The following is a 17,511-nucleotide window of genomic DNA, read 5'->3' on the forward strand; positions in this document are numbered from 1 at the left end:
ATACCTCACTAGACACCTGCAACAACTGGAGAGGCCACAAAAGTACCTCACAAATAGGATCATAGGCCTTAAACACTTGTCCTATATGGACAGACTCAAAAAAACTCCAACTATTCTCTGTTTCATATCGCCTACTTAGAGGCGATCACTGCTTGATGTACAAGCCATGTCTGACCAAGCTCTGTTAGAAATGCTACATCTAAAGAAATTCCAATCCTTCCGTACCACACACTCCAGAGACCTCAGCCTCATTACCACAATTAATAGAACATGCTGGAGGGACAGGTTCATAACCCAGAGACTGCCCATGCTATGGAACAGACTTCCCATACTTGTCAAGCAGAGCACCTCGCTGACCCTCTACAAGAGAAATCTTGATGAGTGGATGGGAAACAGAAAATTCACCTTGGGAATAACACCAGTGGCTCTACTTGACAGAGGCAGTGGGAACTAAGGTCGGTTGGCAGTATGCCAGGGTAATCCTATGGCTAGGCTTGTAAAGGCCCAGGGCCATTAGCCTAGTACACACCTATGAACATGCTTTGTAATAAACTGGTTACTGGATAACGCCTAGGGTTTTTACCCAGTCATTTTCCTATGCATGCATGGGAAAAGCACACTGATTTTTCTTTTGTCATACTGTCTTAACCAGACCCTTCTACTCTCCCCCCATCTCCTCCCCTTCTTATTCTTATTTCATTGCAGTGCATACATTTCTCAAAACTGGACAAAGAAAAAAGAGAGAAGAAGGGTGAACAAGAAAACACAAAAGCACCTGTTTATATTAGTATCCCCATTGTATTTAAAAAGAACCTGAGAGTTGGTACAAGTCTGTTTTTTCAGGGAACATTATGTCCTAGTCAATTTTTCTGTTCTTTTTTTTTTCTTTTTCTTTTCCCTCAACCAATCTCCTTCCACCAGACTCTCTCCAGGTTATCTTTATCAGACTGTCTCCATGGTGGCATGAAGTGTAGCTGCAGAAATGCTACTTATTATGCATATTTGCAAAGGTCTAGAAAAAAACTTATAATATTCATTATTCTTTTTTCATTTACTTGTCTGTTTTAAAACAATGGTCCTTAATCAGTCATTTCTCCATGCAAGAATGAAAAAAGCACATTAATTTGAACTCTGTCATAGCCCCATTAACCAAGCCCCCTTTTCCTTTTTTTTTTTTTTTGTTAATCATTACATTGCCTATGTTTCTCAAAACTGCACAAGAAGAAAAAAGAGGGGAGAAAAATAAAAACACCACCTGTTTACAATACCCATTACATCCCAAAATAGCATGCAAAGAAAACCATGCAGCACAGATACAATACTATTAAGGAAAAAAAGTGTTTTATTTACTTACAGTTCTCTCTTCCCCACTCCAAAGCATTTTTCCGAACATTAATGACATGAAGTAGGTCATATACTTGAGTCCCCCACTCAGCAAACAAATTTTGAAGAAGTCCAATGTTTCCAGATTTTCTTGTGCTGTCATATTTCACAAATATAATTAATGCTTTGTAATCCCACATTGTTAATGATTATATTACTGTTTTCCATCACCTAAATCCTGTCTCTTCTTCTAGTCAACAATTTCTGTTGAAATACTGGCAAAGATTTCACAGGTGCAGTCTGTCTGTAGTCTTTATTACCAGAGGAGCGAGAAGCCAAATCTGTTTCACAGCTCAGTTTTTGTTGGACAAACTTTTGTATTTCCTCATTATCATGCACTTCATCAAAAAATGATTTTGTCCCTCCAGGGAAGAATACTTTGAAGACAGCCGGATAGAGCCGTCTGAATTTCACACCTGCGTCTCGGCATTCTATGAATAGAAGGATGAATTTACTTCTCTTTTGCCTCATGTACAATGAGTAGTCACTCTCCACAAACACTCTGCTCTCACGTACTTTTAGTATTTTGTCCTTCTGTCACAGTTTTGACAAAATCAATTCTTTCTGCTGGTAGGATTGCATCCTTACTATTAAAGGTCTAGGTTGCTTTCTTATAGCTAGATTTGGAGCATACACCGAATGTGCCTGTTCAAACAATAAGTCCTGCTCTGGAATACCAGTCCAGTTGCTAATTTGTGCTTTCATAAATTTAATGCAGTCTGTTCCTTCCAGCTTCTCTGGTATATATAGCTGAAAATCTCAAGTTTCCCCTACGTGCTCTGTCCTCTAATTTTATTATTTTTTTGAAACATCTCTTCCTGAGCAGTCTCATATTCAGCCAGCCTTTTCTTCATTTCGACCTCTGATTTTTGCAGCTTTATCATCTCATCTGAATATCTGTTTAAAGCTTCTATGATTTGTTCCAGCCTTTTGTTATTTGTGTTAATATACTTTATCACTGTTTTGTTTATTTTAACCAGGTCGGGATGCAGTTGTCTTATATCACCCTGTAGGTTATTGGAAGTTATGGCTGAAGGTTGCATTACTTTTTGCTGAACAGCTGCAGAACTCTTCCTAGTCAGTGTTTCTGCCTCACATTTTGTAGCTGATTTTTTGCCAGGTTTTCTGTATTTCTTTATTCCTGGCATCCAGACAGTGTACTTACTAGCCAGTTACTGAAATTCACCCATAAACCCAAGTCTCTGCTGAGTTTCTGTTTTCACACCAGGAGAGCTAAAAACAAGCTGTTACTCAGTGTGCAGCCAACTTGTTAAGTCTGTGTTGTCTTAACACTTAGTATACTTTCTTCTACTTTATGAATATAATAATCTGTATGAATGTCATTTTCCCCCTTAAGGATCTGTATTGAAAATCCCACTCTTTCCTTATTTCTTGAATTACCCACCCTTCAACATCACCACTTTGCATTCTCGCTTTCTGCTTCTTTTATGAGTAAGAGCCTTAACTGTGTAACTCTAAAATATCCCTTAAAGTCGGGTAATCTTAAACCTGCTTGTTCTATTAGGAGGATTAACTTATCCCACTTGATTCTTGCCCTCTTCCCCTCCCAAGTAAAATTCTTCAACTCTTTATTAATTACTGTCCACAACTTCTCCTCTGGTTAATAAAAATATGCCTGACCTTTGTATAAAACTAAAGGGAATAAAAAAAACATTTTTACTGGTTGTATCTTACTAACAATATTTATAAGCAAGAGCTTACAGTTTCTTAGCTTTTGTATCATCTTTTGTTAGTCTCTTCCCACTGATCTTTAACTGCCGTAACGGAATCCTTTTTAATCCATACTCCTATATTTTTTATCATGTCCCCATAAATATGGGTATTGCTGAATCAGTTCATGTGTGAGTACATAGTTTATTTTAGCCTTTGTTCTATCGTCATTAATTTACTGTCTGCAAACTTTTAATACTTTACCCTTTTGCCACAGTTTGTCAGAATCGACTCTTTCTGCTGGTAGATTTGCATCTTTACTAATGAAGGTCTTGGCTGCTTTCACTTGGCCAGATTTGGAGCATTCACATGGTAAGCCCTTTCAGTTAAGAGTTCCTGCTGTGGAATACCAGTCCAGTTGTTTATTTGTGCCTTCATAAAGTTAATACAGCCAGTTTCTTCTAGTTTCTCTGGTACAGCAGAAGATCTCACAAATTTTCCTATGTGCTCTATCCTCTAATACTGCAAGTTTTTGAAACATTTCTTCTTGTGCATTTTTGCACTCAGCCAGCCTTTTCTTCATTTCAGCCTTTGATTTTTGCATTTTTATCAGCTCATCTGAATATGTGTTTAAATTTTCTTCCATTTTTTCCAAACTGCTGCTATTTCAGTTGATATACTCCTTCGGTGTTTAATTTATTTTAATCAGCTCTAAGCACATTTGACTATCTTTTTCCTCCAGATTATTGGAAGCCATGTCTTGCACAAAAGCTGGACCTTGAACTGCTTTTTTTCTGAACAGCTGCAGGATATTTCCAAGTCAGTGTTGTGTCTTCACCTTTTCCAGTTGCTTTTCTTCCAGGCTGTCTAGTTCATAGGTTCATAGGTAGGTACTAGGCTGTTTGCCCTAGGGCCTATACAAGCCCAGCCAAAAAGGTACCCTGGCTTTTGCCACCCAAGAAAATTATTTTCCTGTGCCACTGTCAAGCAGAGTCACAGAGGTGATCCCCGGGGTGAATTTCCTATTTCCCATCCAATCATCAAGATTTTTCTTGAAGAGTGCTAATGAGGAGCTTTGTTTGATATAGATAGGTAGTTTATTCCAGAGTATGGGAAGTCTCTGGGATAGGAATCTATCCCGCCGGCATGTTCTGTTTATTGTGGTGACCAGGTTTAGGTCCTAGAGCATGTAGCTCAGAGGGATTGGGATTTCTTTAAGTGCAGCATGTCCAACAGCTCTGGGATTGACATAGCTTTGTATGTTAGGCAGAGATCACCTCTGAGTAGGCGATATGCGACAGAGTAAAGCTGGAGTTTTTTTAGACGGTCTGCGTAGGGCATCTGTTTGAGGCCGGTAATCCTCTTTGTGAGGTATTTCTGTGGCCTTTCCAGTTGTTGTAGATTTCTTGTGAGGTACATACCAAAAGGGGCGTTGTACTCTATAATGGGTCTAATGAGTGATGAGTAGAGGGGAACAATGACCTCTTTTTTTCTGGATGAGAAACCTTTTGTGATGAGGTGTGCCACGTAGAAGGATTTCCTGACTACTGTGGCGATGTGATTATCAAAGGAGAGATTACTGTCCACCTGTGTCCCAAGGTCTCTTATCACACTTTCGGTGTTAAGTATACTACCACCTATGTTGTAGTTCATGGGTACAGAGTTTTTAACCAAAGAGGATGACAATGCACTTTTTGGCATTGGGCTTGAGGCCATGGCTTTGACACCAGGCATCTGTCTCAATGAGGCCTTTTTGTAGGATGTCCACATCGTTAGGAGTTTCGATTATGGCTCCTAGTTTGCAGTCATCTGCGAACTTCGTTAGCCAAAGACCTTCTGTGTTAGCCTGTACTTCAGAGAAGTAGATACCAAACAGGCGAGGACCCAGGACTGAACCCTGTGGTACTTCACTTGTCACTGGTCTGAAGTCGGATTTGGAGTCTGCTACTTTCACAGTGTGGGTTCTGTCAGTGAGCCAGTTGGCAACCCATCAGTGAGCCAGTTGGCAACCCATCTTGTGACATAGGGATTTATACCTAGTTTAGTGAGTTTATCTATAATTCCAGAGTGGGGGATGGTGTCGAAAGACTTGGCAAGATCTACATAGGCTGTGTGAACCACCTTACCCTTGTCTACGGCTTTGGTAACTGCTTCAAGGAAGTCTATCAGGTTTAGGAGGCATGATCTGCCTTTTACAAACCTGAACTGGGTGGGATCCAGAGTTTGGAGATTATCAGTGTCTTTGTTTATAAGTTCCACGATGATATGTTCCATGGCCTTGCAGACCGGGCTTATCAGGCTAATGGGGCGGTAGTTCCCAGGGTCCGTGGTGGCTCCCCCCTTGTGGAGTGGGATAACCGTTGCTGTGTGCCATTTAGCAGACACAAAGCCTGAGGTGAGGCTATGATTGAACATGGTAATTAGGTGGGGTGGCAGTTTGTTCTGTAGTTCGTGTAGAACGCAGCCTGGGATGTTGTCTGGTCCCATGGATGCTGTGTTCTTGGCTTTGGATAGTGTGTTTTTTCCTGTGCAGCCGTGATTACAGGAACTTTGCATTCTTCCGGTATAGAGATGGGCTCTTTAGGAGGTGAGAGGGGGGTAAAGTTAGCACTGAACCTATCTACCAGGATGTTGGCAATATCAGTTGGGTCTGTATATTTAGTGCCATTGTGCTGTAACTCAGAGCAGATCTGAGTGTTGCTATTGAGATTTTTGACATAGCTATAGAATGCTTTGTAGTTGTCTTTAGATTCAGTGGCGATTTTGTTTTCGTAACTAGCTTTGGAGGATTTTATCAGGGATCGCAGCTTCTTACTGAGGCTGACCAGGGAGCTCCTCCACTCATGGGAATTTACTCTCTTTTGCAAGAGTTTCTTCCTTCTGTTGTACAGTTTGTTTAAGGCAGGGGACCACCAGATGGGCTTCCTTTTTTTGGAGGATAGCGTCTTGGTTCTGCTTGGGATAGCACGATCCATTCACTCATGTAAGTGCTTATAAAGTGCAATTGTGTAGGATTCAGTAGTCGTAACTATACTGTCCATCTGCATGGGTGTCATGAAGTTCACCACTTCTGTCAAGAAACATGAAGTTGGCTTTGGAGAAATTTTTTGCCATGGTTTCCTTAATGGGGGGGTGGAGGCAGGATGTGGATATCTAGGGTAATTAGCTTATGGTCGGATCGGACCAATGAGGCGTTGACTTCAGGTGTGGTACACCGGTCATTCATATATATAATGACTAGATCTAGGATATTATTGCCCCTGGTGGGGGTGTGGATAAGTTGATCCAGGGCATTGGAGTTTATGAATTCCAGAAAGCGTTGAGTGAAGGAGTTGGTACATGAGTAGTTTTCCCAGTTAATGGTGGGGTAGTTGAAATCGCCAATTATTAGGATGTTTGGTTGAACCCTAATATTTTCCAGTACATCAAGAAAAGAGGAGTGGGACTCCTGGGGCATGGTTGGTGATCTGTAGCAAGCTACAAATTGTATTGCAGTTTTGCCCAGAGTTAGTTGCACTTGGATAACCTCGGCTGCATTATGCTGAGCAACTAGCCTGGAGATGTGGATATCCTTAATGAATATGGACACACCTCCGCCTTTGGTGTTCGGTCCAGGTTACATGGCCGAAAAGTGTGGTATGAGTTATAGCCTGGTAGTGCAGGGGTGCTCTCTGGAGCCTTGAACCAGGTCTCAGACACTGCACAGATATCGATGTTCTCCATTTTAAGCAGTGCCTCGAGTGAGTGCATTTTGAGATTTAGACTTCTAGCATTGAGTAGCATCACCCTCAATTTTTGCTTGCCTGTTCCTGTTACGGTGGTGAATTTGTCATTTGAACCTTGCCTAAAAAAGGCACTATAGGGGTGGCAAGAACCTTAGCCAGTATCCGGAATCCCAGGGGTGACAGGTGCAGGCCATCTCTGGCAAAACATCGTGGTCTGTCGACCATGTCATCCCAGGCAGACAGATACCTGATCCCTTTAGAATGGCACCAGAAGCTTAGCCAATTGTTGAAGTCGATCATTTTGTCCTTGTACTGCGGCATCATTCTGGGTGATGGCAGAATGCTACTCAGGGCTAGGGTCATACCTGCCTGGGCTACAAGATTGGAGAGCTCTTCCATGTCTCTTTTCATGTAGTCCAGGGAGGAACGTCTTCAGGTCATTCACACCAACATGGGCAATGTCAGAGTCATATTTGTACTTGTTGTGGAGTGACCTGAGTGCGTGGGTTATGTGGCGGATCCAGGCATCCGACAGGCAGCTGACAGTAACCTTCTCCTTGTTTAGCCTGGTGAGTGGGACGTCAGTGTGCCTGACTATAGAGTCGCCTATGACTAGTGTGTTAGGTACGTTGTTTTGCCTTATTGGCTGTGGTTGAGTGGCACACTGAGTCTGCGGGCTATGTGTCATTTGGGTTGTGTTGGGGGGTGGAGGTTGCTTGCATTTCTGCTTTGGAGGTCTCTGTTGCTTGAGCAGATTATTATTGAGAGCCTCCGCGAATGTTTTTGTGTTTCTGTGTATGGATTTTGGTGGTGTAGATTTAGTGAGACTATGTGATGAGTGTGGTGTGGTGCAAGTGTTTACCTTCTCCTCTTGACTGTCAAGTTCAGTCTTGATTGGAGAGAGCTTTACCTCCAGTTTGGCTAGATAAGTGCATCTCTCGCAGGTTGTAGTGTTGGGTAGTAGGAGGAGAGGGTTGTCTGTGTACATGAGGCAATTTCTACATTGCCCCAAGATGCCCAGATTCATCAGATAGACAGGAGAAAACACTGGGAACTGACCCTTGGACATGCCTGAATAAAAAAACTATTTTCCTCTAGATAAGTGAGGAAAGTGAGCTGTTTTTCTCTAAGCAAATGAGGAAAGTAAGTACCAAAACTGTTTTCCTCTAGGTAGCGAGGAAGGTTGAGTGCTGTAGTAATTAGTAGGTTATTTAGTGCTTACAAGTTCTGAACAAGTGCTGATCACGAATAAGCAAATTCAAGTGCTAAAAGTAAGAGTCTGTATCTGGACTAAACTAGTTGCAGGAAAGGGGGGGAAACAAGTGCAAATGTGGGCTTTTAAATCAGAAAGTTGAGAGAGATGGAAAAACTGCCCAAATGGCCAATAACTACAATTTCTGGGCCAGAACCACTCCTTATGTGGCAGATAGGTTACCTAGTGCTTACCACTCCCACTGATAAGCTAGAAGGCTTCCCTCCAACACAGAAAGCTTGGGGGGGCTCAGAAGCTTACATACAGTCCTGGATACAGCAAATCTGAATCTGGACTACACTAGTTGCAGGAAAGTTATTTTTTTTTTATATCCAGAAAAGTAGCTAAAACAGCAGTCAAAACAATTCAAATGCAGTGCAAGCTAGCACACTTGAGTATGTAGCAATGTTAGACCAAACAGTTAATGCAATTAAATTAAAAATGACTAAAAACAATGTATAAGCAGTCTGTTAGGTAGAATGAGGTAAAGAGATGGGACTGGGGGGAGTGTCCCAGATCAAATCTACAGTGGGGGTGGGCAACTGCAAAACCCTCCAAATTTAAACAACAACACAGGCATAGGGAGGGAGGGTGGGTATGGGAAAACCAGCACCTTCAGCAGAGATCTGAAAAAATATACAGTGAAGCAAAAATAACAGTGCACAACTCTGAAGTCAGCCAGCAATGATATAAAATTAGTCAGACAACAATTCTTCTTTGCGGGCATCCAGACACTGTACTTTCTAGCCAGTAACTGAATTTTACTCAACATCACAGTATCACTAGCTGTTGTTTCTTAGTTTCTGTTTTCACCCTGGGAGAGCTGAAGTTAAGCTGTTGATCAGTTAGCATCCATCTTGGAAGTCCAACTAATCCTTCTTTTATGTCTGTAATGGGTATCCAAGTTTACTTTAAGCCAAATTTCAATCTCACCATTTTCTTTATTGAACCTAAAAATGAGGGAGAAAGTATACTCCATATCTTGAATGTCCACAGACAACTCGGGTACTATCTTGGCAGAACTCAATCTTTCAGATCTTCGAATCAGTTGTTCATGTCTTGTGAAGGTAAGAAGCAGCAATAACCTGTGTCAAAATAGACTGTTTCCAAATGATTGTCTAAGGCTATTACCTTTTGTTATAATGACTATAACAAGACTATTCAAGGCTGGGTCAAGGACCACTCTACCAGGGCCTATGCTTCATCTATGCCTTTTTGGAATGGTTGGAATTCTAGAAGTATTTTAGAAGATACTGCGTGGTCCTCTGTACATATTTTTACAAAACACTATAAGCTTGATTCTGTCTTTAGGTCCAGGTCAGGCTTTCTTAGCACCATTCTTCAGGGACTTCTGGACACTTCTCCTTACACCTGCCAAATGTAGTAAGCTAGGGTAATCTGTCCATATGGTAAGAATACTGCATCTATGATCAATACAGTTAACATAGTGCAGTTGTATAAGTAAACTTACCATGACAGTAGATTTTCAGGTTATCACTGCTGCAGTAGTTGCTGTCTGCCTCCATCACCTTATTTTTTTATGTGCTTTTTATGCCAGGGTGTGGAGATTTATTTTGTGATTTTCCTAGCATTGTCCTTTCAGGGCTCAGCCTACCTCTGTCTCTCTCTGCTGTCAGTAAAGCTCTGAAAGACCTAGCACCAAAACTTTTCTTTTATTCAGCTCAGCTCAAGCTGCCTGTCCATTTGGGCATGTGGAAGGCACCCTGAAGCTTTGAAAGCTGACCAGCTGTTGTATCCTTAGCAAGATATAGTCCATATAGCCAAATCTACTTTAGCAGTGATCATTTGAACAGCTACTGTCGTGCTAAGTTTACTCATACAACTGTACTCTCTGATGCCATTTGCCTTGCTGGTATGCAGTAAATTCATCAGTATTTGGTCAGAGTATTTCTTGTATTTCAGATGCAGGTCACCTTTTAGCAGTCTGTAGGATACTGAATATAGTTACAGGTTTTTGAGTTGGTCTATGCAAGACATGTTGTGTAGGCCATGTATATTTTTGGCAAGGTATCCCTATAGGTGTTCCAGTTGTTGCATGTGTTCAGACAGATACATGGCTGTCTGTCTGTCTGTCACCCCCCTTTAGAACTTTGATGCCTCTATACTGCCCACAGCTTGAATGTTTCCTTTGTTGTTTTCTACTAGCATTAGTATGCTTATTCTCCAGTCATCTCGGCTGTACCTTTCTCTCCATACTTCTATGAGTACCCTCAGGAATAATTTATCCCCTAACTCATCCAGTATCCAAAACATCTGTCATCCAAAAACATGCTGGTTGATTAGCTACTGTAAAATGTTTGTATGCATTATACTTACCCTTGCCCATGTAGCCCAAGTCATGGTTGAAAAGAGAACATTTAAACTAGTTCATTTACCTACTTAACAAATTAATAAATTAAAGTAAAATACTTTATTCAGTATATATGCTGTTATTTGATGGTCTTCGGTGTTTTCTTCTTTACTGCTGTCCTCCTCTTTTCTCAAGTACCTCATATGGTATGCTGTACCTAAGGTGTAGTGCTGCATGTTCCCAACATTGACCTTTCTGTCATGCCAAAAAAACTCAGATTCTGGAATCTCCATTTCTCCGTTCCTTTTTATCATTTCCACAGGCATCTGTTACAAAGTACTCTGCCTGTTTCCCATCCTGTATTACTGTCTGAAGCTCCCCAATTTCTTTTAGTCACCTGGCAATCATCATTATAAACCACTATCCCTTATTGATAGTTTTGCCTGTGTGTGTATATATATATATATATATATATATATATATTTTTTTTTTTTTTGCATTAATTCTACTCTCTTCACCCTTTTTAACTTCTGAATTGTACCCTGCATCACAGTCCTTTTTACACGTATCCCTGATTTATATTTTGCCCCACTTGATGGCTTCTGTACTTTCCTGCCCTTTGCCTTCTTTGTTTAACTGAGTTCTGTTGCTGTTTCCCCACTCTCCTTCCACCTCAGTTTAATGGTATAATCATCCTAATACATCTCCATTATTCTGGATTTCAGTAAGTCTGTCTGACCTAGAGAAAGGTAAAATATATTAGTGACATAGTGACTCCTTCTTTGCCATGCCTTTCCAGTCTCCCATTAATCTGATTCCTTGCTCATCAGTCCATTTTCTAAGCCAGGCAGTATAGTCCCTGATCTTATCCTTTCATACTGTCCTAAGACTGGGCACCAGTAGCACCTCTGAAAAGGCCACTTCGCTCACCAGTTATGTGAATGTCCAATCTGATTCTGTTTTACTTTGTTGTGTTTGTTATGTGTTTCAGTTGCCAATTCATTGGAGACCATTTGTCCCTGTAGCATGTGTGCACCTATCTTCCCTGAGAAGCTTTCTCACTTCCCAGCTTCATTGTGACGTCTTTTCTCTGATGCAGCTTTGCCACTTGCTCAATTCATTCTGACTTGCTTGCCCACCTGACATTTCTTATGACTGAGTCTCCAGTCACTGAAATTCCTCTTCCTTCCCTTTTCTCTCCTGTTATCCATGCATCTGCCTTCAGCTGCCTGCCCTAATCAGAAGTTTGCACCCTTTATTGTAATTGCCTGTCCTAAACTATTTTTATGTGCGTTATTTCTGAAGCTCCATTTACTCTTATTTTTACTTATCCTGTCTAAGCACATTGCACTACATTCCTTCCTGTTTGTTCTTCCTTCCTTCCTGCTTGTTCTGCCTTATTTTTCTGATCACATTTCTCTTTACCACACCTTCCTCCTTTTATTCTCTTCTCTTGTCATCTTCTGTCTTCCTTTTGTTTACTCCCCCTTGTCATGTACATAGGTCTTGCTTCCATTTTGCATCTGACAATTTTTTTTCCTTGCCCATCCTGCCTACTTCCTCTACCTCTCCATCTTCAGTGTTGAGCTGTTGTTCTGTAGTTACACTTTTCTTTGTAATTCTTTTTGCAGCCTTCTCTAGTCCATAGCTGCTTTCCTGATGAGTCTGCCTTTTCTCATTGCTGCCTTCCTGTCATGTCTGACATTATTTGGAAGCAGAATATCCAGCTTCCTTGCTACTGCCTCCATCTTCAAAATGCAGGTAAGAGGCTGTTACATTTTAGAGACTCTGTGAAATATTTTAAGGATTACATTACCCGGATTAAAAAATTTAGAAAGTCTGATCATCTGTGTGTCTCTTTTGTACCTTATAATTTAAGAGGCCAAACAGGAAATTTAGACTGTTTCTAACAAGAACACTTTAAAACATAAGCCAGCTCCAGCAGAGTAATTCCATGCAGGACACTCAGTAGAGTCAACAAAACAACCTCAGTCTAGTCAGGGACAGCAAGATCCACTGTAATATTTAAGCCGTGTGACAAAAACTGACCAGTAATGTGAAATGTTTGAGACCCACACCTGTATAATGGGAGAATCAGCATTTGTTCAGTTTTATCACCTGAGAATACACTCTATATAAAAGCTTGTGCCAATTTTGCTGTTGTTTGTTTTTTTTTAAATAAATTGACTCTTTTTGTCATGGACCGACTGTGATTGCTCTTTTGGTGCTAATAAGAATGTCAGCAGCACTGGAGATTGTTAATATCATGCCGGGGGCAGCTTGCTGTTTTGTGATCAACTTCACTAGCCACTGTAGAATAAATTATCTTTCTAAGGCAAAGGGGGGTTTTGCTGCAGTGGTTGTCCAGGATATGATAGGTGTCACCATTGCCTACCCGTCGGGTGCATAGCTTGCTTTCTACCTACCTACACACACACACACACACACACACACACACACACACACACACACACACACACACTTATTTATTTAACATTTAATGTCCACAAATGAGCCCAACAGCGTAAAACCACCAAGAATTACAGAAAAAAACACTGTAGAAGGCTGAAAACACCAAACGGTTCTTTTATTACATCCACAGAATTTGCACAGTACAGCTGATTGAGCGCTTTCATCCCCTGAAGGGATTTATTTAACATTTCTTAACCGGGAAAGTCCGACTTGGAACAAAGCCAATTTTCAGTGGAGGCCCAGAGAGAAATGCTCCAGATGCATGTCTTGTATATATTAAATTACTGAGGATATGTAAAATGGGGGAAATAATCATAATGCAGTAATGTGTAGCATTTGCTGAGTAGCAGCGGATCATCAGTGCTGTTGCATCTTCCACATTGTAGTCTCCATCCCTCAGTCCCCTTTGGATATCCTAAGTATTGTAGCACTGTTTCTTTGTTTATTGCCTTGATGCAGTGCTTGGATAAATGCACAGTTTGTTTGTAGTGTGGGTGGTGAGATGATTCTGCCATTTAGTAAGCCTGGCACAAAAATCAAGGACTAAAACTGGAAGTGGCTGTGTTGTCAGCATATACCCCTAGCCCACATCCACTAGATACATCAGGTAAGATGCTCTGAGTAAGAGCTTGGTGTACTGATGTTCTTGAGAAAAGTACACTTTCTGTATGCCACTTTATTCTCATGTGTGTGACAGAGACTGCCTCATTTAAATGCTGTTCCTTTTGGCCAGCATTAGGATCTAAGTATTATTTATATCATTTTTGGCATACTTTTCTTATTGATGTTGTCTTAAGGCTTGGCTTTAAGAACTGACTTTCCTTCCTGCTTTCTGCAGCATCACTCCCCTTTCTCAGAGAATGTGACTTACATCTCGGATTACAAGATGCTTCAGAGTGATGGATAATGTTGAGACACTGGGCTTTCCTCTTAAAGACCAATTACACAGATGTTACAGTTTACCTGGGAGACATGAATCGAGTCAGTCATCTACTGTTGAGCAAGTAGCGTTGTTGCTTCACAGAAACAGGTTCTGCCGTTCGATTCTCAGCTAGTGTGCAGGGAGTGCCTTCTGTGTGGAGTCTGCATGTCCTCCTCGCGGGTCGAGTGGCGTTCCGGAAGACATGCGTGAATGGGCGTGCCTTCATTGAAGGTTGACATCGAGCTGGCAACTCGGCTCCATGAAAATCTACTGCCAATCATTAGCGGACCGGAGTTCCGCTGTGGCGACCCCTAACCGGGAAAAGCCGAAAGACAACATCTACTGTTGAGCAAGTGCCTCACACAACTGTACTTTTCTGTTTAGCATGAATTGTATGTCTAACTTTACATGTAGCTTGACCATCTGTTTTATATGTGATATGATTGGCTGGAAGTCTAATGTTTGTAAAGGAATAGTAAATTTTCCAAATAAATTAATTTCACTGTTTGTGCTTCTTTCATATTTTGGCACTGTACCTTGTCACACTACGTTGTTCTATTTTTGACTTCCACTTATTTACATTAATTAGGAAGTTTAGTACCAAAGCAGTACAGTGAGATTTTGTCCTTCCATGACCACGACTGCAATCAGTTGTACTTAATAAAGTTAAACTGCCTTTACAGATTGTATTTTAAACATTTGCACATAGAATACTAAAGTGAAACTCTGAACATCTGGTTGCAGAGTGACTAGTTTTAAAATAAATAGCATTCTAAGAAAAGTAGTAGCTGATGAGCACTTTGTTGCCTTTTAATAGATTCCTAGGTAGTTACTAGGCTTGCAGATCAGAAAATCATTAAGGAACCTAGCCTAAATTGCCAGTTGTCTCAAAGCCGTGTGTGGTAAAGTGACTTGCTCAAGGTAAAGTTGGTAAACGAAGGCTGAGGGAATCATACCATAAGAAGTAGTTTGATAAAAGCTTAAAGTCTTAATCATCTTTTGAAACTGTCGTGTAGAATGAGAAACACGAAATGCAGTTCCGTGGGGCACAGTTTCTACAAATAGTGCATCAACTTTCTGCTATGGTTTCACATTCTTTTTCTCTTCGTCACTTAACAGTATAGCTGTATGCAAAACTTATCTTGCTGTGGTGGCATCAATTATAAAGGACAAGACTGGAGGATGCCTTTTGTTCTGCATTTTTAATACCTCTTTAGCAGCTGCAGCTCTTTAGTTTTTCTTAGATACATTAAATTTAATTTTCTTTTATTCCTTCCACCTCTATTTGCCTACTGTTCGACTCTGAGAAAGTCACTTAACCAGGTAATGCTCCTGGGTTGCACCTAAGAAGGGAAACGTGGCAGTGACATGCTGTTTACAGGATCAGTTACTTTAGGAAAAATCAAAATGCACTAACTGCAAGAGTAGAATATTTTACAGCTTAAACTTTGCTATAAAATATCTTTTTGATTCCTTAGGAATTTCTCAAAAAGGAATTCAGTGAAGAAAATATATTGTTCTGGCAGGCCTGTGAACTTTTCAGCCATGTATCTGAACATGACAAAAAACAGGTAAGTCACATAATCTCCATTTTTTAAATTTAGTAGAAACTAATTTGGTCCAACACAGGGGCTATTTGCTTTGATGTTCACTTTTACATTTGATGTTCTTATTTTATCATGTGTTTTACATGGTATTTCAAGGGATGGTTTCACTTCATTGAATATATGCAGCTTGCTTTTTCAAATTAAAATTATGTACTTGAAAATAAGTTATTGCTTACGGTACGTACTTCTAGTCCCTAGCACAGGTTACATTATCTTTGTCTCCCTCCATTTATAAAGGTATAATCAACAACCAACCTTTTGCACTCCATACAGTTGAAAGTATATTGTTGAGGTAAACAGTAGGAAAGTAGGAGATACTTTCAGCATCATTGAGCTGCTTCATGATGATGAATAGTCCAATAGGTTCATAGGTTTGTACTAGGCTATTGACCACCATGGTCTTAATAAGCCTAGCCGTACAACCAAACCTACTTTTGTCCTTGAGTACACTGGACACCTATATGGTGGGAGTGTGTTAGTAAGGAGGTAGGTAAAGTTTATGTGAGGGGGTGGGGTTGTTAGTATGGGATTAGTTAACTTACTGCTGGCCTCTGTCCATCAGAGACAGAGGGTCACAGGTTCATAGGTTTGTACTAGGCCATTCACAGCAGATTTACAGCTTGAAAGATGACTCTGTAAATTCAGTTTAGACAAATTATCTCCAAATAAGCTAAAAATGAATAGCTAAGACTATATATCATTGACTGTCAAGTCCTGCAAATGATTTTTGGATGGAGCCATTAGCTGTGTTACTGCCTAATACATCAAATATAAAGTCTACTGTAAATGTAACATGATATCTCCAAAGTAGGCTTCTCAGTTATAAATCTTTCTGTGTTAGGGACAATAATATCTGGAGAAGTTTAGCTCATTTACATTATGATTTTGGTTCATATTTTTGGTCTGTTTCTTGTGGAGTTTGTTTTGTTGGGACAGAGTGTGAGGATTGCAGTTAATAAATAATTGACAGTCATTTAAGTGTATATCCTTTTGAAAATGCATACTAATGCCAAACCTGTTGTTCTAACACCTTTCTAGGTATATAAGAGCAATGTTTAAAATCTGTCCCTGATTTTTAGACTTTGTCCCCTCATTATTTTTCTGCCCCAGTTCTTCAGCTAAGAGGTTGACACCTATGACTGTGTATTTTATAAAGCCAACTAAAGAAGTTCTAGTAAGACACCAAACAGTAAATAAATGAAGAATATAGTGGAAATCATGGGGTATACTAACAATAAGTTAAATGAAGTAAACAATTATGCTGTTAAAGTTATTGTTACAATAACCTGTGATTTCCAATATAGTTTTATTTCATTGTTTTGTAAAGCCATTTGAAATACATTATGAGGCTATTATTTTATTTTACTTTATTATATTATAGTCAGATATCTGAGATGTGCACAGACAACAAAGTAGCTATAATTGCCGGGTCCAGGCTGTTAGTAGATAACTATGACTACTTATTCTGGCTTTGCAGGACTATGGTGATTTTTGTGAAGCATGTTGGTATACATTACTGTGACAACTTTTTTGTGTGACACAAAATTGAAATGCAGTTATTGTGTGCCTATTTTTCATCACAGTCTTTCAACTAAGCTGTACACTATCATCATTATAACTTCTGAGTGGGGTGGGTGGCTGTCTGTGAATTAAAGCATTTTATCCTCGTCATGTGCTCATTTTAAACAGTTATTATTCTTGGTTTGCAGGACTAGAGTATTTCTGTGAAGTTAGGTTGTAGTACTTTATTGTGGTGCACTAGTTACTATGTGTTTCAGTGAAACAAACTTAAATATTACTTTGACTGTGATTATTATCAGAATCAAATGTCTGAGACGTACTCTGTTGGAAAAGTGGCTATAACTCTTGGGTAGGTGTTGGAGGTTGACCTATCTCTGGGTGAAACTAAGTTGCCCTCTTGTCATCTTCTCATTGTAAAAAGCAATGTCGTTCGGCTTTTCCAATTAGGGATAGCCACAGTGGATCACCGGTCCACAGATTGATTGGCAGCGGAATTGATGTGGTGCTGAGTTGCACGCACATACAAACGCACCTACCTGCATGTCTTTAAAACTCACTCGACTGCAGGGAGGAAATGCAGACTCCTCACAGAAGGCTCTCCACCCGAGAATCGAACAGAAGAACCTCTTGCTGTGAGGCGACAATGC

General features: G+C 40.3%; 1 protein-coding gene across 1 annotated transcript in view; it reads left to right on the forward strand.

Moving 5' to 3' along the window:
• The window catches only part of LOC122802295, a 1,020,490-nt gene that overhangs the window by 180,482 nt on the left and 822,497 nt on the right, over positions 1-17,511 (forward strand). The window contains exon 4 of the mRNA XM_044071943.1: positions 15,215-15,307. Within this exon, the coding sequence (XP_043927878.1) occupies positions 15,215-15,307 (93 nt within the window). The remainder of the gene's footprint in view (positions 1-15,214; positions 15,308-17,511) is intronic.

This window comes from Protopterus annectens, chromosome 5.part0, assembly GCF_019279795.1.
Source record: "Protopterus annectens isolate FY-2018-M chromosome 5.part0, PAN1.0, whole genome shotgun sequence".
Taxonomy (NCBI): Eukaryota; Metazoa; Chordata; order Ceratodontiformes; family Protopteridae; genus Protopterus; species Protopterus annectens.